The 23062-nt window shown below is 41.6% G+C and overlaps 1 protein-coding gene across 2 annotated transcripts in view; it reads left to right on the forward strand.

The window, feature by feature from the left end:
- Positions 1-999: 999 nt before the first annotated feature.
- LOC122556341 (5-hydroxytryptamine receptor 3A) overlaps positions 1000-23062 on the forward strand; it is a 35992-nt gene continuing 13929 nt past the window's right edge. For both annotated transcript variants that reach the window (XM_043702973.2, XM_087993226.1), the window contains exons 1-5: positions 1000-1034; positions 13554-13711; positions 13805-13849; positions 14053-14162; positions 16732-16901. In XM_043702973.2, coding sequence (XP_043558908.2) covers positions 1010-1034; positions 13554-13711; positions 13805-13849; positions 14053-14162; positions 16732-16901 — 508 coding nt within the window. In that variant the 5' untranslated portion in view covers positions 1000-1009. The remainder of the gene's footprint in view (positions 1035-13553; positions 13712-13804; positions 13850-14052; positions 14163-16731; positions 16902-23062) is intronic.

A 23062-nucleotide genomic window follows, 5' to 3' on the forward strand; every position in this document is an offset into this window, starting at 1 on the left:
CCCTACTATGCTAGAAAGGGTCTTCCTTGGATGGGTTGCAATCTAGAACAAATTTCTGTCCTTTACAGAGCAGGGCTGATTCATGTCCCATTACATTCCTGTCCAAAATAATGAAGATCCGTTGTCTTGCTGGGTTGCAGACATGAGGGAGAGACACTGGATGTCCATCCGGACTGAGGTTTGACCTGAGTTTCTCCTTCCCCCTACTCAGGCACCGGTTGGGGATGAAGCTCTTTTCACCCTGTCTGTATAAGTCCCCAGATGAAGTAAACTAATTACGGACACAAATGGGATTTGATGATGAGACCAAATACTATGTGTAAGACACTGATTGATAAAGACACAAAATGCATCAATGAGGACTGAGGTAACGATAAACAGAACTTTGTTTGAAGATGTGATTGAGTCACTGTATTAAATTAGGAAATTACCACACCGGAAGCTCCTATCAGAAGTAATGAGATAAATAAGCAGATGGCAAATGAGAACTAAACATTATACTGAGAAGGATTCCCCTGCTCACTCTCAAGTAGTGACAGCCACCTGAGAGGGCAGACATGAGCCTTGATTTATAGATTTACCCAAAGGACGGCATCACTGACAATGCAGTGTCATGTTGAATTCACTTGAACTCACAAATGTCTGATTCCGAAAGATCTAATTTAAACATACAAACTAATATCAAACTGAACCAAAGAAAACACATATAAAAGATCGAACTGTACTACCCAATGTTTCCATGACACATTTCCAATCTCTGCAACTAATTACTAATGATACCACTTGTAACATTGCAATCATCAAGATTGAAGAGAAACACGGGAATTCTCTCACCAGAAAAATAGGAATGAAAGAGTTAAAGATCGAGCAGTTAATTGGACAGAGATGATCCAGTAACTATGGCAATGTCTAGGGTGGCGCTATAAATTGTGACTTTGAATTGTTGACACAGCTTGAACGAATGGCTCTCGACATCTTCAGGATTCATCGGAGCCCTTTCTTGCTCTCCATGTGGCTCATTTGTCTGTTCCAAGGTAAGAACCCAAGTCTTGTGAAAAACAAAATGTTTCTGGCTGGCACAGGAAAGGCTAAAATGAAATTTACAAAATAAAATGAAGGGATATCAGTGGTCTAAATAGGGAAAGACAATTTCCTCTTCGGATTGGAATCAGAGATTAATTGTTTTAACCATATAGAAAGAGCAAGTTTATAGAGACAGCAGGATAGTGGGATTAGTTTGGGATTAGCATAGATACGGGGAGAGAATGGGGCAGTCAGATTAATTTCAAATTGATAAAAGGCGAGCAGGGCAATGGGTTAGTTTGGAATTCAGATGGGTTATGGGAGTTTGGGTTTGGTTGAAGGGTATAGTGAGAGAGTGGGACAGCAGGATTATTGTGGGATTTATTCATGCTATGGAGAGAGATGAATTTGGATTTAATACAAGCTAATGGAGTGAGAATGTGGAAGTAATATTAGCCTGGATTGATCCAGGGCTAGTGCTGTAATCCAATGTTGGTGAGCTTGATTGCTCTATCAAACTAATAATTTCACAAAGATAGGAGGAAAATCACAACTGCTTCTAGGTTTCTGAATCACTAAACGTGTGCTAGAGAACAAAACACCTGCATTTCTATAGCACTATTCCTAACCTCATATCATTCCAAAATGCTTTACAATCAACAATGGTTTGTCATGTAGTCTGTTATGAAGTCTTAAGATTTAATATTTTAATGAAGATTTGAATTTTGAAGGATTGTGGAAAAGTTATTTCAATTAACCTAGAGATACCTGGATTTTATTTTTGAAAAGACACATCAATAGCCTTTCTTAAAGTCAGAAGTGAGGTGTTTGCTGATGGTTGTAGACTATTCAGCACCATTCATGATCCCTCAAATATTGAAGCAGATTAAGCCACTTCCAGCAAGACCTGGACAATATGGACTATTAAGTGGTAAGTGACAGTCACACCATATAAGTGTCAAGCAATGCCCATCTCCAACATTAGAGAATCTAATCATCGCTGTTTGATGTTAAATTGTATCACATCATTGAATACCTCACTATCAGCATCTGGAGATTGCCATAGACAAGGAACTGAACTGCGCCAGTCATATAAATACTGTGGCTACAAGGCTAAGTCATAAACTGAGAATTCTGCAGTGACAACAGATCACCTGTCTACCCACTGTCTGTCCTCTATCTGCAAAACACAAGTCAGGAATGTGATAGAAAATTCCCCACTTGCCTGGATGAATGCAGCACTGATAATACTCATGGAGCTTGATACCAAACAGAACAAAAGCAGCCCTACTTGATTGGCACCACATCCACCATCTTTAACATTCACTCCCTCCATCAATAGCAGAGTATACCATCTACAAAATGCACTGCAGTACACCCTTCTAAATCTCTGGCATTTTAAAACCCAAGGGCAGGAGATTAGATTAGATTTCCTACAGTGTGGAAACAGGCCCTTTGGCCAAACAGGTCCACACCAACCCTCCAAAGAGTAACTCACACTGACCCATTTTTCTCTGACTAATGCAGCTAACACTATGGGCAATTTAGCATGGCCAATTCACCTGACCTGCACATCTTTGGACTGTAGGAGGAAACCGGAGCACCCGAAGGAAACCCACGTAGACACGGGGAGAATGTGCAAATTCCATACAGTCACTTGAGACAGGAATCGAACCCGGGTCCTGGTGCTGTGAGGCAACAGTGCTAACCAGTGAGCTACCGTGCCACCCACCATGCTGAGATACAGGGAACAGCACCACCTGCGAGTTCCCTTCCAAGTCACACCACATTTGGACTTAGAACAATACTGTTTCTGCTTACTGTCACTAGGTCAAATTCCTGGATTTTCCTTGCTGACAGCACAGTGGATGTGTGTGGTGTTCAGCTTAAAAATGATATATTCAGACCAGACCATTAAGGATTAATTGGACATAGCAACAAACAGTTGAAGTTAAGTGGAAAAGGGCATGAAAAACAGACCTAATGCAAAAACAGCCTGTTTTAACTGGTGGAAAACTGGCCGACCTTGCAGAGCAGTGGGAACTATCTGTAGGGGGCCGCCTGGACTTTTTTTCCACCTATTTTTGAGGGTTGGAAAGTATTGAAGTTATTACAGAAAGAGGATTTAGCACATAACCTTAGATTCAGAACAGTATTAGTATCAGGAACTTTGTCCAGTTCATTGGACTTCACATCATCGAGCTGGGGTTCATAAGACTGATGCCGTGGAGTCTGAGAAAGAGCTCTGAGTGCCACGGTTGCACTCAGTCCCCAAAGGATAGTGGGCAATCTGAGACTCACTTGTTTTTGTGTGTGCGTGAGTGTGCGTGTATGTGCATAAGTTTTGTATATATGTATGTATGTGTTTATGTTCTGCAGTTTAAGCTAATAGATTTGCATATGTCTTTAATAGGTACTTAGTAGATTAACCATATAAATTTGCTTCATATTAAAGTGCATGTGTCTCCTTGTATTAATTTTTGATCAGACCTTAAAGAAGCTGTTAAATACTTTCAGCCTAATGATACAGTGTGTCTATCAGCCACACCATTATCCCTCCATCCCCACACAAGGATTCCAATGGTTTAAGATAACCACTCACCACTAGCTTCTCAAGGGACATTGAGAAAGTTGGCCAGCACCCATATTCTATAAGTGAATGATCAAACTTTTTAAAGCAGGAAATGGGGTAGATACTAAATGAGTATTTTGCATCAGCATTTACTGTGGAAAAGGATATGGAAGATCAAAAATGTAGGGGAATAGATGGTGACACCTTGAAAAATGTCCATATTACAAAGGAGGAAGTGCTGGATATCTTGAAATGCATAAAGGTGGATAAATCCCCAGGACCTGATCAGGTGTACCCTAGAACTGTGTGGGAAGCTAGAGAAGTGATTGCTGGGCCTCTTGCTGAGATATTTGTATCATCAGGTGAGGTGCCAGAAGACTGGAGGTTGGCTAATGTGGTGTCACTGTTTAGGAAGGGTGGGTAAGGACAAGCAAGGGAATTATAGACCAGTGAGCCTGATGTCGGTGGTGGGCAAGTTGTTGGAGGGAATCCTGAGGGACAGGATGTACATGTATTTGGAAAGGCAAGGACTGATTAGGGATAGTCAACATGGATTTGTGTGTAGGAAATCATGTCACACAAACTTGATTGAGTTTTTTGAAGAAGTAACAAAGAATATTGATGAGGGCAGAGTGGTAGATGTGATCTAAATGGGCTTCAGTAAGGCGTTCGACAAGATTCCCCATGGGAGACTGATTAGCAAGATTAGATCTCACAGAATACAGGGAGAACTAGCCATTTGGATACAGAACTGACTCAAAGGAAGAAGACAAAGGGTGATGGTGGATGGTTATTTTTCAGACTGGAGGCCTGTGACCAGCGGAGTGCCACAAGGATCGGTGCTAAGCCCTCTACTTTTTATCATTTACATAAATGATTTGGATGCGAGCATAAGAGGTACAGTTAGTAAGTTTGCAGATGACACCAAAATTGGAGGTGTAGTGGACAGCGAAGAGGGTTACCTCAGATTACAACAGGATCTTGACCAGATGGGTCAATGGGCTGAGAAGTGGCAGATGAAGTTTAATTCAGATAAATGCGAGGTGCTGCATTTTGGGAAAGCAAATCTTAGCATGACTTATACACTTAATGGTAAGGTCCTAGGGAGTGTTGCTGAACAAAGAGACCTTGGAGTGCAGGTTCATATCTCCTTGAAAGTGGAGTTGCAGGTAGATAGGATAGTGAAGAAGGCGTTTGGTATGCTTTCTTTTATTGGTCAGAGTATTGAGTACAGGAGTTGGGAGGTCATGTTGCGGCTGTACAGGATATTGGTTAGGCTACTGTTGGAATATTGCATGCAATTTTGTTCTCCTTCCTATCGGAAAGATGTTGTGAAACTTGAAAGGGTTCAGAAAAGATTTACAAGGATGTTGCCAGGGTTGGAGGATTTGAGCTATAGGGAGAAGCTGAACAGGCTGGGGCTGTTTTCCCTGGAGCTTTGGAGGCTGGGGGGGGGGGGGGGGCTTATAGAGGTTTACAAAATTATGAGGGGCATGGATAGGGTAAATAGGCAAAGTCTTTTCCCTGGGGTCAGGGAGTCCAGAACTAGAGGGCATAGGTTTAGGTTGAGAGGGGAAGGATATAAAAGAGACCTAAGGGCAATGTTTTCACACAGAGGGTGGTACGTGTATGGAATGAGCTGCCAGAGGAAGTGGTGGAGGCTGGTACAATTGCAACATTTAAGAGGCATTTGGATGAGTATATGAATAGGAAGGGTTTGGAGGGATATGGGCCGGGTGCTGGCAGGTGGGACTAGATTGGGTTGGGATATCTGGCCGGCCTGGACGGGTTGGGTCGAAGGTTCTGTTTCCATGGTGTACATCTCTATGACTCTATGACTCTAACAAGGTATTTTTTGAAAGCCACTTGGTTGGACTTCATCTCTTGTTGCTTCAGAAGGTCACCTGACTGGTTTTATGGATGTTCTGTTTAAACAGCCTTTTGTAGGTAGTTGGGCATTGTCAGGTTTTCAGTTGGGGAACGCCTGGAGAGGAACAGGCTACCTAAAGCATCTGAGTGTTTTTTTTAACGTAGCCTTGTAGAGAATTTAGTAAGAAGTCTGTTTGCCGTCTTGAAAAAAGAACTGAAAACATTCTCTCTACTGAGTTTCCTGAGGTGTGTTTGTGTGCTTATGTTCATCTGTGTGTTCCCACAAGGGGAAACAACCTTTCTGTATTGACTCTAGCAACTCCCCTAACAATCTTGAATGTTTCAATGAGTTACCTCTCATTCTTAACTCTAACATAAGCTCAATCAATTCAACCTTTGGTGGCACAGTGGTTAGCACTGCTGCCTCACAGCGCCAGAAACCTGGGTTCAATTCCCGCCTCGGGCAACTGTCTGTGTGGAGTTTGCACGTTCTCCCCGTGTCTGCATGGGTTTCCTCCGGGTGCTCCAGTTTCCTCCCACAGTCCAAAGATGTGCTGGTTAGGTGAATTGGCCACACTAAATTGCCCGTAGTGTTAGGCGAAGGGGTAAATGTGAGCGGAATGGGTCTGGGTTGGTTGCTGTTCGGAGGGTGGACTTGTTGGGCCGAAGGGCCTGTTTTCACACTGTAAGTAATCTAATCTAAGACAGTGGCTCCATACCTAGTATCAGCCGAATAAGCCTTCCCTAAACTGCCTCCAATACCAATATGATATTTCTTGCAATAAGTGGTTCACAGTACTCCAGCTGTGTCTGACTCGAGCCTTGTATGGTTTTAGCAAAATTTCCTTTTTGTTTTCCATTCATTCGAAATAAAGGCCTTTATTCCATTTGCCTTTCCTAGTACCAGCTGAACTTAGATGTTAGCTTTTCATGAGTTATGCGTGAGGACTCCCAAATCTCTCTCTGCTGCAACTTTCTGCAGTCTTTCCCCATTTAAATACTGTTTCGCTGCCAAGTGCAAAGTGTATAACCTCATATTTTCCCAGACTGCATTTCATCTGCCAAATTTTTGCCCACTCTCTTATCTTATTTATATCTCTTTGCAGACTCTTTATGTCAAATTCACACTAGCCTTCCCACCTGTTTTGTGTCAGCCACACATTTAGTTAAAGAATATTCACCTTTGTCAAAAGTGCTCTATTAGTTACAGATTGCCATCCTGAAATTGGCATGCAAATGCAGTGATGCAGATGCAGTGATGTCTGATTCCTGAAGCTACAGGAATCTCTGAGGTCTGCACAGCAACAGGAAAACCTAAAGAGTGTAGTCACATGACCTGGACTGTACACAATGTCATAGATTGAACATGTCAAATAGCTTAGCATTTAGTGATCAAAGATTTCACTGTATGAATAGTGCATTTTGAAAGACAGTTAGATTGAAGGTATTGAGAGACGAGGTAACTTGCTGAATATCCAACTTCCTGCACCCATTTGGAAGAGTGCACTTGTGTACAGCAGACCATTGTCAGATGCAACTTGTTGAACACCAAACAAACTGAATGTATCAGTTAACATGTCAACAACTCTTGCACTATTGATATCTTTAATTTGTTTCACAAAAAGGGAATGTGGTGAGATAGTCACTCACCTGAATATAGTTGTATCTCTGGTCATGGAAAATATCAGCTGCAATCTTGTACCATAGCTCAGAAGTAAATTCAATTAAATGAACAATTTTTGTTTCCTATTGTTAAAGTTGATGGAGTTGATATTTTTCACATGATTTAATGAATTTTCTGATGTCATTTTTTGATGCGAGCCAATAGGTAGATTTATGTGCCAATCCCTTGGGTTTTTCTGTGTAATGTGACTGATGTGTATATGGTCAAGCACAACTTTTTTTAGATTAGATTAGATTACTTACAGTGTGGAAACAGGCACTTCGGCCCAACAAGTCCACACCGCCCCGCCGAAGCGCAACCCACCCATACCCCCACATTTACCCCTTACCTAACACTACGGGCAATTTAGCATGGCCAATTCACCTGGCTTGCACATCTTGGGATTGTGGGAGGAAACCGGAGCACCCGGAGGAAACCCACGCAGACACGGGGAGAACGTGCAAACTCCACACAGTCAGTCGCCTGAGGCGGGAATTGAACCCGGGTCTCTGACGCTGCGAGGCAGCAGTGCTAACCACTGTGCCACCGTGCCGCCCAGTGCCACCGTGCCGCCCACTGCCACCGTGCCGCCCATATAGAGATTGTGGAATAATCATTTGTTACATTCCTAGAGAGTCCCAGCTTATCTCTGAATGATCATAAAGAATGTACCAGCTCAGGAACCTGTCGAATGTTTCAGGCCATCCTCTCGTCCTTGCCTACCCTGTGTGGCTATGACCAAAATGAATGAGATCAAAGAGGAGACTGGCTTCAAACTTGGGTTCAATAATATCCACTTCAAAGTTTAGAAGTGTACCTTTGTTCTTAGTTGGATTTGGAAATGTGCTAAGTGCATTGGGAATAGTCATCAGAGATTGATTTAAATTGTACTTCTACGTCATATTCTTGGATCTTTGCAAATAGATGTTGTGGTAATGGAGGTGTGCTTGTGAGACGTTGTGACAGATCATTTCCAATGGTTAGTGGTCAGTAAGAACAATAAGATGCTGTGAATAGAGAGGGGTAGGACATTTGCATTTGGAAAACTGAAATGAGAGTATCCCTTCTGTGTTGGAATAGTTTGCCTGACCTGTCATAAGGACTTTAGAATAGAATTTAACAGACTAGTCATGTTGGAATAGACACACTCAGAAGCCTTTTTGGGATGCAGCTAGATCCAACAAGGTTATAGAGTCATAGAGTCATAGAGATGTACAGCATGGAAACAGACCCTTCGGCCCAACCCGTCCATGCCGACCAGATATCCCAACCCAATCTAGTCCCACCTGCCAGCACCCGGCCCATATCCCTCCAAACCCTTCCTATTCATATATCCATCCAAATGCCTCTTAAATGTTGCAATTGTACCAGCCTCCACTACATCCTCTGGCAGCTCATTCCATACACGTACCACCATACAGGGATCATAGTACTGAAGAACATACTCCCTATAAGATTAAGCATTTTTTGAGGAATTTAAAAATATTTGATTTTCCTGTCGGACTTATATCTTTGCAAGGCAAATCTCAAGGTGGAGAAATTTTGGTCACAAAACTATTATACAGGTATACAGGGAACAAAATTGAAAGAATTGGCAATACCTTTACGAGCTACCTTTTTGTTTTGAGGTGTTTGCATCTTTTGTACATCCATTGTTGGTAGAGTTCAGTCTGAAATTATTTGAAGGGTGGGTTCATTCAAATAAAGTTAATATAGTTCATGTTGATTTGATATTTTCTGCTGCTGAAAATGAAATATTATTTTCTTTCTGTCTTCATGTACTATGAAGGTTTATGCCATGATCATGTCTTATTTTCTTCAGAACTGCATGCACTGAGACAACTTATGTTGCCGGGGTATATTGTGTCTAATGGATAATCCAAATGCTGTTCTACCACAGTATTCATAAAATGTGTTCTAAAACGTTTTCAGTTCCCATGTAAACTACAAACCAATATTATTGGCATCAAGCTTGGAACATACGTTGCTTGGAAAATACATTCCCTCGGACCTTACCTTTAAGTACATAAGTCCGGTTCTGCTTTACCTTTCGAAAAGGCAGCACCTCACATTTATGTAAATTAAACTCCATCTGCCACTCCTCGGCCTATTGACCCATCTGATCAAGATCCCATTGTACTCTGAGGTAACCTTCTTCGCTGTCCGCTACACCTCCACTTTTGGTGTCATCTGCAAACTTACTCACTATACCTCCTATGTTCACATCCAAATCATTAATGATGAAAAGCAGTGGACCCAGCGCCGAAAAATAACCTTCCACCACAACCCTCTGTCTTCTACCTTTGAGCCAGTTTTGTAACCAAATGGCTACATCTCCCTGTATTCCATGTGATCTAACCTTGCTAACCAGTCGACCATGAGGAACCTTGTCGAACGCCTTACTGAAGTCCATGTAGATCACGTCCACCACACTGCCCTCATCAATGCTTTTTGTTACTTCTTCAAAAAACTCAATCAAGTTTGTGAGACACGACTTGCCATGCACAAAGTTATGTTGACTATCCCTAACCAGTCCTTGCTTTTCCAAATACATGTAAATCCTGTCCATCAGGATTCCCTCCAACAACTTGCCCACCACCAATGTCAGGCTCACCGGCTTATAGTTCTCTGGCTTGTGCTTACCACCTTTCTTAAATACTGGCACCACGTTAGCTGACCTCCAGTCTTTCAGTACCTCACCTGTGACTATCGATGATACAAATATCTCAGCAAGGGGCCCAGCAATCACATCCTTAGCTTCCCACAGAGTTCTAGAGTAGGCCCCTGATCAGGTCCTGGGGATTTATCCACCTTTATGTGTTTTAAGACATCCAACATCTCCTCTTCTGTAATATGGACATTTTTCAAGATGTCACCATCTACTTCCCCACATTCTGTATCTTCCATGTCCTTCTCCACAGTAAACACTGATGCAAAATATTTGTTTAGTATCTCTCCCTTCTCTTGCGGTTCCAACATCGGCTGCCTTGCTGATCTTTGACGGGCCCTGTTCTCTCCCTAGTTACCTTTTTGTCCTTAATGTCTCTATAAGATCCCATTAGATTCTCCTTAACCACATCTGCCAAAGCTATCTCATGCCCTCTTGATTTTTTTCTTAAGTATACTCTCACTGCCTTTATACTCTTCTAAGGATTCACTCAATCTCTGCTGTCGATACCTGACATATGCTTCCTTCTTTTTCTTGACTAAAACCTCAATTTTTCTAGTCATCCAGCATTCCCTACACCTACCAGGCTTGCCTTTCACCCTCACAGGAAGACACTGCCTCTGGACTCTGGTTATCTCATTTGTGAAGGCTTCCCATTTTCCGGCCATCCCTTTACTTAGGAACATCTGCACCCAATCAACGTTTGAAAGTTAAAAATTACACAACACCAGGTTATAGTCCAACAGTTTTCGTTGGAAGCACTAGCTTTCGAAGCACTGCTCCTCAGGTGAAGGAGCAGCAATCCGAAAGCTGTTGGACTATAACCTGGTGTCGCATGATTTTTAACTTTGTACACCCCAGTCCAACACCGGCATCTCCAAATCATAATGTTTGAAAGTTCTTGCCAAATACTGTCAAAATTGGCCTTCCTCCAAATTAGAACTTTAACTTTCAGATCCTGTCTATCCTTTTCTGTCACTATTTTAAAGCTAATAGAATTACGGTCGTTGGCCCCAAAAGTGCTCTCCCACTGACACCTCAGTCACTTGTACTGCCTTATTTCCTAAGAGTAGATCATCTTTTATATTAATACTGCATTGTCATTAAAATTATCTGTAAAATCAAACTGGTCTGGGAAGAGACCCATCAGATCATGGATCGACTTGATGTTGTCGTCTGGAATCTTTGGTGTTGGAATTTATATATTGGTTAACTTGTGATCAAAATTACATGTAAGTGTGTGCATACTGGTACAGCAATGATATAGAAAAGGCTCAGGCATCCATCCTAAGACATTGTATTGATGTTTAGGACTTATAATGCCATTGCATGGGATGTCAGACCCAATATAAACCTTTAATCCAACTGTCACACATTTCATTTCATGCAAGATTTGGTTAAAGGACAGTATTTGCATTTGCACTAGTGTCAAGGTTGACATATATCACCAAGATACAGATAAATGCTTCAGCTTTTCTAGCAGTGTTCATGTGGTATTAAACTGACCATGGTCCTGTCTGACAGAAGCCTACAAGCAGTAACATTTCAGTTATCGCTTGGACTTCATCAAACTGCTTGCATCCCATAGTAGGAGTTTGCAATGCATTTTGTTTGACTATTCTTCATGTGCTACTGTGGAGAATTGTGGAGCGTTTTGGATTTCTTTGAACACTTCTTGCACATTTTATCTGAATATCTCTTGTAAAAAGTAGTCGGACATATGTTGCAATGTGCTGGGCACTGTTTTGTGGATGAGACCATTCACATTGTATAAGACCTGGATATTTTGTTTACTCTATTGACAGTTCCAATAGTCGTTATAGAATCAAGACTGTGTAAATGTTGCTCACCTGTTACAACTGCTTCAAATTTGCACCACATTTAGCAACACACCAATGGTGTAATTTTTGTCCAGCAGTAAGACAGAGATAGTAACTGTTCCATTAGTCTTTCTGCTGAGGTTAGCTTTGTTGATCATACATTGCGATTAATGTCAGTCTACAAAAGAGGCAATATTTTCCTCTGGGTGTTGTCAGCACTTGGTCAATAGCCTTGTATGCCTTGGCATCTAACAGTACATCTAAATTATTTTTAAATGTTACAAGGATTTCCACCTTTACCACCCTTACAGGCTGTGAGTCAAATTCAAACCTATGAACTTAAGTTTATCTTCCATTACGTGGAAAATTTTGTCTGGATTGTCGTGGACATCACTCAAAATACCAGAGGATTTTAATTCTTCACACCCCTTTTGTTTCTCAAGGCAATAAGAGGTTTGACAGCCTGTCTCTCTTTGTTCGCAAAGTATTGGTCTGCAACATGAAGTTTCATTCTTTCTTTAAGCCACTGGAGTTTGAACAGAATGTTGTTTGAATGTCATTCCATGCTCAGATCTTCACCTTCCATCCTTACTGTTTTGCATTTTGGTGTTTAAAAATTGCAAGTGAAAGGTTGGATAAAACCTTTTTCCTTCTCTGTTGGCTTGTCTACCTGTTTTCTTGCCTCTCTCTTTTTTGTAGCTTTAAAAGTAATTGTTTTCATTCTTTCATTTTGTGAAAGTTGCAGGCTGGTGCCTGTTGATGGCATTCATGCTAAAAGAAGGATGATGAAATCATATTCCCTTTCATATTTTCATGTGGAATCATGAGGAGTACAAATGTGGAACAAACCGATCTCTTAATACAGAGTAGCCTTTTTTAGTGTTGAAAACTGTTTTATTTCTAAGTATTTTTCTTTTGCATTTTGCTCGGAATTGCATTAGTTCTTTGAAACCATCTTTTCATCGATCTCTAAAAGCCCCAGTGTTGAAAAAGAATGGTACTGCTGTTGCCTCCCCTTTTCTTTGAAAGGAAAAGTGCTTACAAATGTTTCCTGCTTCTCTACAGCTCTGTAGTCTTCATTCGTGGTTGCAAAGTAGAAATTTACTCTCAATACATAAGTGGTGGGTGACTATTAGGAAAATAATATTTTTCACAACTGCCCCTTCAATCCTGACTTGTCAGTTTCCCACACCCTCAGTTTCTCATACCATTTTCTAGCACATTTGCTCTGCCACCAGGATGTAATCACTCGCGGACAACACTACGTATTTCATGGTTTTTATATATTAGCCCAAGTAATATCTGCAACCAAGAATCAGGCTTTTACTGAGTCAGATATTTGGACGTTTATTACAGTTAAATACATCCACGAACATGACTTCTCAGACTTGCACATAGCACCCAAAGTGTATGCTTACATAGATATTTATTGCATTATAAATATTTGACTAGTTTGCTAACAGACTGGTTGTTTGCTTGATGAACTGAGTTAGCCATAAATGTTGCCTGGGCTAGAGATTCTTAGTCATAAAGAGAGATTGGATAGACTGGGGTTGTTTTTTGTTTGGAGTAGAGGAGACTGAGGGTGAATATTATTGAGATGGAAGGAACATTTCCACTTGGTGGAGGGATCAATGACATGGGGTCATGGATTTTAAGCAAAGGGCAGGAGATTTAGAGGCAGTGTGAATAAATTTTTTACATCTACATTTATAACATAGAAATCTGGAACTCACAGCCTGTAAGGGTGGTAAAGGTGGAAATCCTTGTAACATTTAAAAATAATTTAGATGTACTGTTAGATGCCAAGGCATACAAGGCTATTGACCAAGTGCTGACAAATGCGATTGGAATAGTTAGGTGGCTGTTTCTGACCAGCACCAACTCGATGGGCCAAAGGGCCTTTTCTGTGACTCTATAACTTCTTTTCATTCACAGGTAACTTTGCCCTGCTCAGTCTCTCTGATTCAGATGGAGCCCGGTTCATAAAGACATTTGCTGATGTCTTTGAAAATACAGCAATTCGCCCCGTGAAGAACTTCACTCAGCCATTGGAAATCAACCTCACCATCCAACTCCATGCGATACTGGGTCTGGTATGGAGAGACTCCACACTCATGCTCTTATGCTTTGTCAAAACTTTTCAGATGTTAGATTTTCATGCCACTCATTTTGCTTTTCTCTTCAAGGATGAGAAGCAAGAAATTCTAACAACATATCTCTGGATGGAACAGGTAAATGATAGAGTCAATAAATGCTGAGATTTATCAGGGGGGTAGGGGTAGTGGTGGTGATGGGTAGGGCAGGGCAGTATCAGACAGCAGCATGGGGGAAGGGTGTAGGGAGATGAGGAGGCTGTTGGATGGATGGAGGGTTTGTTCTAAGGCTGCTCTCCCCCTATTAAAGTTTGTACAAAGATGTATATCTTGCCTTGCAGAGGTGGTTTCATGACTTCCTGGTGTGGGACCCATCAGACTTCAGCGGGAAAGACTTGGTCGCTCTGCCTAAGGAGAAGCTCTGGCTTCCCGATGTCCTTATCCTTGAGATGTGAGTAGTCTTGAATGCATTACCTTCTTGTCAGGTTGAAATTTCTCAACTAGGATGCACATGCTGAGTCTCACCCCAAGGTGTTTGCTCAGTGCCTTACTCTCTGAAGATTTATCTTATCAGAATTGTTCACTTGTCAGAAACTTCCACACAATTTTCAGTGAATGTGGCATATAGGTTGCTACCATTGTAGTCACATCTATATACTGTGATAATATGTATCTGATTTATATATGTTTAAAAGTTTTGATTTTAAAATAGAGCTTTATAAGGTTTTACTTTTCTGAAGTCATTCGGTCACATAGTCCCTCCAGAACAGTGGCTTAATCCAGTAGGTGTCAGCCAGCAAGGATGCTTGGAATGTTAAAGCAAAATTGTTTTTACTGTGCTGGTTTATGACAGGTGAGGAAACACTGAATGCCATTAGTTTAGTTTTGGTTCGGGAATGATTTTAGTTTATGAAACAAACTAAAAGTGTTTAGGGCAACTTGGAGGAGACTTGATTTCAGTAGAAGCAAGTACAATCTCTTTCCAGAAAGAATTACAGGACAGTTCGAGGAAAGTACAATTACCTCAGTGGAAAAGTGTGCTTTGTGTACCTTCCAAACCAGGAGTGTTTGGTTAGAGAGCTGCAGGCTATTAGAAGCTATGAAAATCTAAGTTCTCAGTGTAAGTAATCATGTAAGAAGACTTCAGAGAACACAGAAAAGAAGTCAAATTTAACGATCTGATATAGAGGATCAGTTTCTCCAGTTTTGAGTCCTTGTAATGTATAGTGTTGAAAAACAGGATGGGACTTTGTTTCATTGTGTGATTTTAAGAATTATCTAACTCTTCTATATTTAGGTAGCAAGTTCATTTTTGTTTCTATCTTTTGTGTAATTAATGTCTGTTCTGTTAAGGAAGCTCTTCAGCCTCATGTGACAATTTTGTGAATGACCACCACATTAACTAAAACAAAAAATATGATCTATTAAACTGGATTTCATTCTGGGAAGTATTATTTCCAGTAGTTCAATCAGCTGTGGTCATAACACGCAAAAACATTTATATACATCGTCCGTGTGAGAGCACACACTGGTTTGGATTTGATACTCCCTCACTGATGGGTCTGAAGACATGTCTTTGTTAAATCCAATTGGTAGTCTGCTCACTGTCTACGCATTCATGTCTCTCCCAACTGCAGTGGCCTACTCACTATTGGGCCGATTGAAGCCTAAGCAGTAATAGCGCACAAAAGGCAGCCAGCCCAACAGATTTCCCTGCACAGTTTGGCGATGGGCATGGACAGGCAATCCTTAATTTGGATTTTGGATTCTGTGGAAGGATAGCCCAAGCGCTCTGCTCATGGTCCCTAAATGTCTGCCACCATCCCCATCACATTATACACCCCTCTCGTGATCATGTAGCATTTACAAAGCTATGATCCATCGAAGATTGTCTTGTGACTGGAATGCAGTACCAGCAATGGTCACTGTTGGTACAGTACATTGAGTGCTGCTAGGCTTTAATTAGTGCCCCCTGTGATTACACAATTTGACTCTGTGAGATGGTAGAATCCTCCTGTTAGGAGAGATTAAGGACACTGGATAATCTCATTCAAATATTAAAATTCTTGCAGATGAGGAAGGAAGGATGTTTCCCTTGATGGTGGTGTCTTGAATGGAGGGTCCTGGTTGCAGAATAAGGGGTGGACTGAGAACCTTTGAAACTCTCTCCCCAGATGTCTGTAGAAGCTCAGCCTTGAACATGTTTGAGACCAAGATTGATAGACATCTAGATATTCAAGATATCGAGGGATATGAGGATAATAAAGGAAAATAGCATTTATCTAAAGGATCAGCAATAATCTTGTTAAATTGTGGAGCAGGTTCAATGGGCCAAATGGTCTATCACTTTGTCCATGTTCTTGTGTCCCTCAGGAGTGGAATTCCCCCTTTATTCTACTGTAAGACCAAATGGCTGTTAAATGAATGTGGGACGATCTTTGTTGCCTTCGATGTGGTCCCCGCTTCCCCAGCTTTCTCAATTTCCTCTAGAATCATTTATAATTCAGCCCACTACAGAAACATATGCACAAATGCACACACAGACTAACCATGTCATCTCCCCACTCAAATGGGAATGTACAAATAGGCCTAACCACTTACATTCCTGTACATGTGCATACATGCTTTCACAAACACATGGACACTGTCACATTCTGGTATATTGACACTACAGGCGTTTAGCCAAACCCGCCTAATGGGAAGTCAGATCGGTGGGAACAAACATTCCATCCAGATTAAAATGACTTTTATTCATGGTTTGTTCTGAAAGACAGCACCACCTGAATGTCAGTCTGGACTGTGTGTTCAAGTCCACAGGGTGGCGTTCGAAATCTGACCTTCTACTTTAAGGTCAAGAAGGTATAACTCACTGAGCCACGACAGGCACCAAACCCTCTTCTCCAAGATTAGAAAGAGAAGCTCCACTTTCTACCTGCCTGATGTCCTTTATTAAAATAAAACTGATAGTACTAAGGAAAAGGGAGTTATTAACATGTCGAATTTGTTTGTGTTTGAAACAGGGTAGACGAAGATAAATCTGCTGAGACCCCATATCTGTATGTGCATCACACAGGGTTGGTCATCTATGGGAAACCGCTGAGGATCGTCAGTTCGTGTAATCTCAATATCTTGTACTTTCCGTTCGACATTCAGAAATGTCCACTTACAGTTTCATCCATCACCTTTTCTGGTAATGACTAATCAGGGTAATTCTGAGTTGTGTAGTTACACAGACACAATTTAATGTGAGAAATGTAATTTAAAGGCAACAGCAAGAAGTTGGAGGATGTGTACGAACTCGGCAGGCAATATTCTAGTGAAAACATAATGGATTGCATGGGCAATCTCAGCTCTTGTTCAGGATTGGAAGACCGAATGAATTCAGAAGTGGTATCTGAGGTGGTTAGTGTGTGGGAAGGATAATAGCTATGTTTCTGTAATTGTTGCTATTAATTTCATACTGACTTTGAGATCTATTATTGGCAAGGTATAGGTGGAGCTTTACACTGAATCATAGAGGTATTATGGCACAGAAAGAGGCCATTCAGTCCATCATGACTGCACTAGCTCTCCAAATGAGAGTCATGATTCAGTAGCATACTGCTCCCTTTTCCCCATTCCCTTGTACATTGTTTCCCTTTCAATAACTGTCATGCCCTCTTGAACGGTTCAATTATACCTGCTTCCAACACACTAGATCCAAACCACTCACTGCGTGGAGAGGTTTCTTTCTTATATCATTTGTGCCGCTTTTGCAAATCGCTTTAAATCTATGCCCGCTCCTCCTTCTTACTTTGAAAAGTGGGAACAGTTTCTCCCTATCTACTTTATTCAGCCTCGTTGTGATTTCTATCAGATCTGCTCTTAGCCTTCTCTCCAAAGAGAACAGTTTCATGCTCTCCAATCTATCCTCATAACTGGTCTGTACCCCTGAAATTTCCACTGTCTCTTCATTCTATATCCTTGGATGTGTCTCGTCTTGACAGTGCCTTGTCAGCTTTAATTACCATCAGTCTATCCAATGCTGCTTTCTTATCAATTTTGAGTATTTCTGGTGACACAGTTTCTTCCTCTGCCATCATATCTTTGGCATTATCCATTTATTCGATAAAGATGTTGCAAGGTATTCAATTAATACCTCAGCCTCCAGCTGTAAATCCCCCTTTTGATCCTCATTCAGCCCTACTCCTCCTTTTACCACTCTTTTTATATTCTCTAGAAGACTTTGTGAATTGCCCCTTATGTCTTTTCTCACAATTCCTCTTTGCTTCTCTAATATGGTTTTTCACCACCTCTCTGAACCTTCTGTATATCTTTTGCTTCTCGTTTGCATTTTCCACCTTACACCGGGAGCATACATTTTATTTCTTCTTGATTCCTATCTGTTTGGTCATTCAGGGAGCTCTAGATTTGTTTGTTTTACCTTTCCCCGTTTGAAGGAATGTACCTTGACTGTACCTGAACTATCTCCTCTTTGGCATAATTCAGTTATGGATTCTACCATTAACCTTACTTTACAGTCTATCCAGCCCAGTTTAGGAGAAAGTGAGGTCTGCAGATGCTGGAGATCAGAGCTGGAAATGTGTTGCTGGAAAAGCACAGCAGGTCAGGCAGCATCCAGGGAACAGGAGAATCGACGTTTCGGGCATAAGCCCTTCTTCAGGCTTATGCCCGAAACGTCGATTCTCCTGTTCCCTGGATGCTGCCTGACCTGCTGCGCTTTTCCAGCAACACATTTCCAGCCCAGTTTAGTTCTAACTCAAAGTTGATTCTCTGCCAATTGATTTTATTGCTATTCTAGATTGATCATAACCATTCTCCATCATCACCTTAAACCTTACCAACAATCACTGACTTGTAGATGAGGCCCCTCCACGCGCCCCTCCCTCCCCGCCCCCCCCCCACCACCCCCTACCCTGCCATTGACATTTGATCCCCTTGGCCCATCTTGTGACCAGTAGCCTGACACCACCAGTATCCAGTCTTGATTGGATCACTTGGTGGTGTTGGCATTATTCTGTAAATTCCCAGCAGTTTTGTTCTTTTGCCTCCTTCCCTCAATTTGCTTTTGTTTAATTCTTTCATGGGATGTGGGCATTGCCATCTGGGCCACGATTTATTGCTCCTTGAATGGCTTGCTTCTGTCATTTCAGAGCGTCATTAGAGTCAATCTCATTGTTGTGAGGTTGGAGTCACTTTCAGACCAGATAAGGATGGCAGATTTCCTTCTCTAAAGGACATTATTGAACCAAATTGTTCTCTGGTCACCATTCGGCAAGATTTTAATTCCAGATTTTTAAAGAATTCAAATTTCACCATCTGCCATGGTGGAGTTGAATCTACTCTCCCAAATCTGGGACCTTGGAATTCTAGCCTGCACCACTGTTTTCCTCAGAATTCGGGCCTATATTTTTGTAGTGTCTATACAATGCAATTGCACACTTTTTGTTCCTTCACTCTAGCCAAATTGATTGTGTCCTTGAATCCTCTGTTACACCCTCTTTCTCCAGTAATGCTCTTCCAAACAAATGCCACCACCCCTTCCTCTTTCCTTCCTTTTCTATCTTTTTTGAACACTTCATACCCAAGAATATTTCATACCCACTTCTACCCTTCCTTGAGGAGAAAGTGAGGTCTGCAGATGCTGGAGATCAGAGCTGAAAATGTGTTGCTGGAAAAGCGCAGCAGGTCAGGCAGCATCCAGGGAACAGGAGAATCGACGTTTCAGGCATAAGCCCTTCTTCAGGAAGAAGTCTATCCAGCCCAGTTTAGTTCTAACTCAAAGTTGATTCTCTGCCAATTGATTTTATTCCTATTCTAGATTGATCATAACCATTCTCCATCATCACCTTAAACCTTACCAACATACCTTCCTGAAGAAGGGCTTATGCCCGAAACGTCGATTCTCCCGATCCCTGGATGCTGCCTGACCTGCTGCGCTTTTCCAGCAACACATTTTCAGCTCTACCCTTCCTTGGGCCATTTGCCACAACATGATATTTCCACATTGCAATCCACACCTGTAATCCCCAATCTTGTTAACTGTACTCTGTGATTTCACATGCATGCACAGTAACCCTGATTTAGACTTCATTACTTTCTCTCTTACCCTGACTTAATCTATTAAGTTACTATTCTCGATGCTATTGTTGTCTGTCTCTCCAGGTATTTTGCAGGTCCTGACATTTTTCTTGAATATTCTCTGTTGGTTTGCACACCTCTGCCAAGTTAGTTTAAAGTCCTTCTAACAGCACTCATAAAACACGCTGTTAGGAACTCAGTCCCAGCTCCATTCAGATGCAACCTGTCCGGCTTGTACAGAGCCAGTCCCAGGAATTTAAAGGCCTACTCCGCACCATCTTTTCAGTCATACAATCATCTGCGTTAACCTGTATTTCTGTGCTTAATTGTAAGTGACACTGGGAGCTATCCAGAGATTACTACTTTTTATGGCTAACTTTTTCCCCAGCTCCCTAAATTTTGATTGTCAAGATCACATCCTCTGCCAGTCCAAAGTCATTGGTACCAACGTGGACCATGACATCAAGCTGTTCACCCTCCACTATAGAATATCCTTCAGCTATTCTATGACATCCTTAATTCTGTGACCAGGGAGACCACTGTAAAATCACATCTGCGGCCATAGAAACACCTCCCAACTAATGAATCCTTTTCACTCTTGCACTTCCTTTTTTGTGTTCTTCAAGGTACTTTGGAGCTACAAAACTGTCTCTGATTGCACCCCCTTGAGGAACCAGTGCCCTCATCAACTTCCAAGGTAGTAAGCTGTTTTGAGTGAGCGCTGAGGGGACACCTCTATTGCCTGCTCATTTCTCTTGCACTGTCTGGTGGTGTCCATTCTCTTTCTGCCTCAAGGCCCTTTTGTTGTGGTGTGACCACTTACAGTCATGGAGCCACAGAGCACAGAGACAGCCCCTATGGTGCAAACAGTCTATGCCGATCATAATCCCAAACTAAACCAGTGCCACCTGCCTGCATTTATGTACCTCCAAACATTTCTTATTCATGTACTTATCCAAATCTCCTTTAAACATTGCAACTGTGCCCGTATCCATCACTTTCTCTGGAAGTTCATTCCACACATGACCCACTCACTGTATAGAAAAAGTTTCCCCTCATGTCTTTTTAAAATCTTTCTCTTCTCAACTTAAAAATATGCCCCCTAGTCTTGAAATCCCCCACCCTATGGAAAAGACATCTGCTATTCACCTAATCTATGGTCCTGATGATTTTATAAATCTCTATAAGATCGCCTCTCAACTTCCTACGCTCCAGTGAAAAAAGGCCCAGTCTATCCAGCCTCACCTTATAACTCAAACTGTCCATTCCCAGCAACATTCTGGTAAATCTCTTCTGAATCCACTCCAGCTTGATAATAGCCTTTCTACAACAGAGCGACCAGAACTGAGCACAGTAATCCAGAAGAGGCCTCACCCACATCTTGTACAATCTCAACATAACATCCCAACTTCTGTACTCAAAGGTCTAAGCAATGAATGCAAGTGTGCTAAGTGCCTTCTCAACCACCCTATCTATATGTGATGCAAACTTAAAAGAATTATATACCTGAATACTTAGGTCTACTTGTGCTACAACATTACCCAATGCCCTTCTTTTAATTGTATAAGTCCTGCTCTTATTTGTTTGACCAAAATGCAATACCTCGCATTTATCCAAATTAAAGTCAATCTGCCACATTTCTCTGGATGTGTTTCTCATAGAACTCTCAGGTTCACAGACGTGGCACAGAGACTGTAGCCACCACTCAAGGTCTGAAATGTAGAGCACAGGTTTCCACAGCTGGCAGCATTTCCTGCACATGTGGTCTTCTGAGGCACTGGTAAGTTGTGTGACTTCCCACATGTTATCGGCCACACATTCCACTCAATCAAGCTGCGCTACCATGTCTGAAGTTTACTTCCCTTCTGTTAACCTTACTTTATTTTGGATTACTTTTTTAATGTTGACCCTGACCTCTTATTTCTACTGTTTTTCAGTTAAATACAAATATTGCTACTTTTTAAAAAAATAACAGTTTTCAAATTTTTAACAATTGGAAGACAGGCCCTCATTGCACCTTCCTACAAATCAATGAATGAACTGAAAGAGAATAGATGAAAAAATCACCAGCTGCTCACCCTCCATTGAACTTCCCACTCTCACATTTCACATCTTGCAGTAAACTTTGCTTAAAGCACCTAGTCCATGCTACACCCATGCTGTGAGTGTTTGATAAGGACAATATTCAGGAAGATTTACTTTGTGTATAATCCTTTGCTGTATGTTTCCTGGAATGTTTGATACACAATGGGTTTTCTGGCATCATATAACTGGTCATTCTCACATTGTTGTTTGTGAGATTTTGCAATGTTCAAATTGGCTACATGTTTTTTTTGCTATAGCGTCCAGTTTTCAAAATTAAATAATTGACTGTAAAGTGCTTTAGCCTGTCCTGACAGAGTCATAGTCATACAGCAGTGAAACAGACCATTCAGTCCAAACAGTCCATGCCAAACATAATCCCAAACTAACTGGTCCCACCTGCCTGCTTCTGGCCCATATCCCTCCAAATCTTTCCTATCCATGTACTTATCCAAACGTCTTTTAAAAGTTGTAAGTGTACCCACATCCACCACTTCCTCAGGAAGTTCATTCTACACACGAATCACTCTCTGGATAAAAAAAAAATTGCCTCTCATGGTCTTTTTTTAAATCTCTCTCCTCTCACCTTAAACATTTGTCCCCTAGTCTTGAAATCCCCTGTCTCAAGGAAAAAACACTGCCTTTAACTCTTTCTACACAGGAAAGCCACATACACAGACCAAGTCCTGAACTATGAAAGCAACCACCCCAATACACACAAACGAAGTTGCATCAAGACACTATTCAAAAGGGTCACAACACACTGCAGCACATCAGAACTGCAAAAAGAGGAAGAGGAACACCTATACAAGGTATTCGCCAAAAACGGATATCCTCGCAATTTCATCAACAGATGCCTAAGGGAAAGACAACAGAACGAGGACATGCCGCAACCCAAAGGACTAGCCACACTACCATACATCAAGAACATCTCTGAAATGACAGCCAGACTACTGCGACCACTAGGACTTATAACAGCAAACAAACCAACAGCCACTCTCAGACAACAACTCACCAAAACGAAGGACCCGATACCCAGCAACACTATATAGGACAAACAGGAAGACAGCTAACGATCCGCATCCACGAACATCAACTAGCCACGAAACGACACGACCAGCTATCCCTAGTAGCCACACATGCAGACAACAAGCAACATGAATTTTACTGGGACAACACTACCATTAT

Source organism: Chiloscyllium plagiosum, unplaced genomic scaffold (genome assembly GCF_037043375.1).
Source record: "Chiloscyllium plagiosum isolate Xiang-an unplaced genomic scaffold, Cpla_swu_hap1 HiC_scaffold_13, whole genome shotgun sequence".
Taxonomy (NCBI): domain Eukaryota; kingdom Metazoa; phylum Chordata; class Chondrichthyes; order Orectolobiformes; family Hemiscylliidae; genus Chiloscyllium; species Chiloscyllium plagiosum.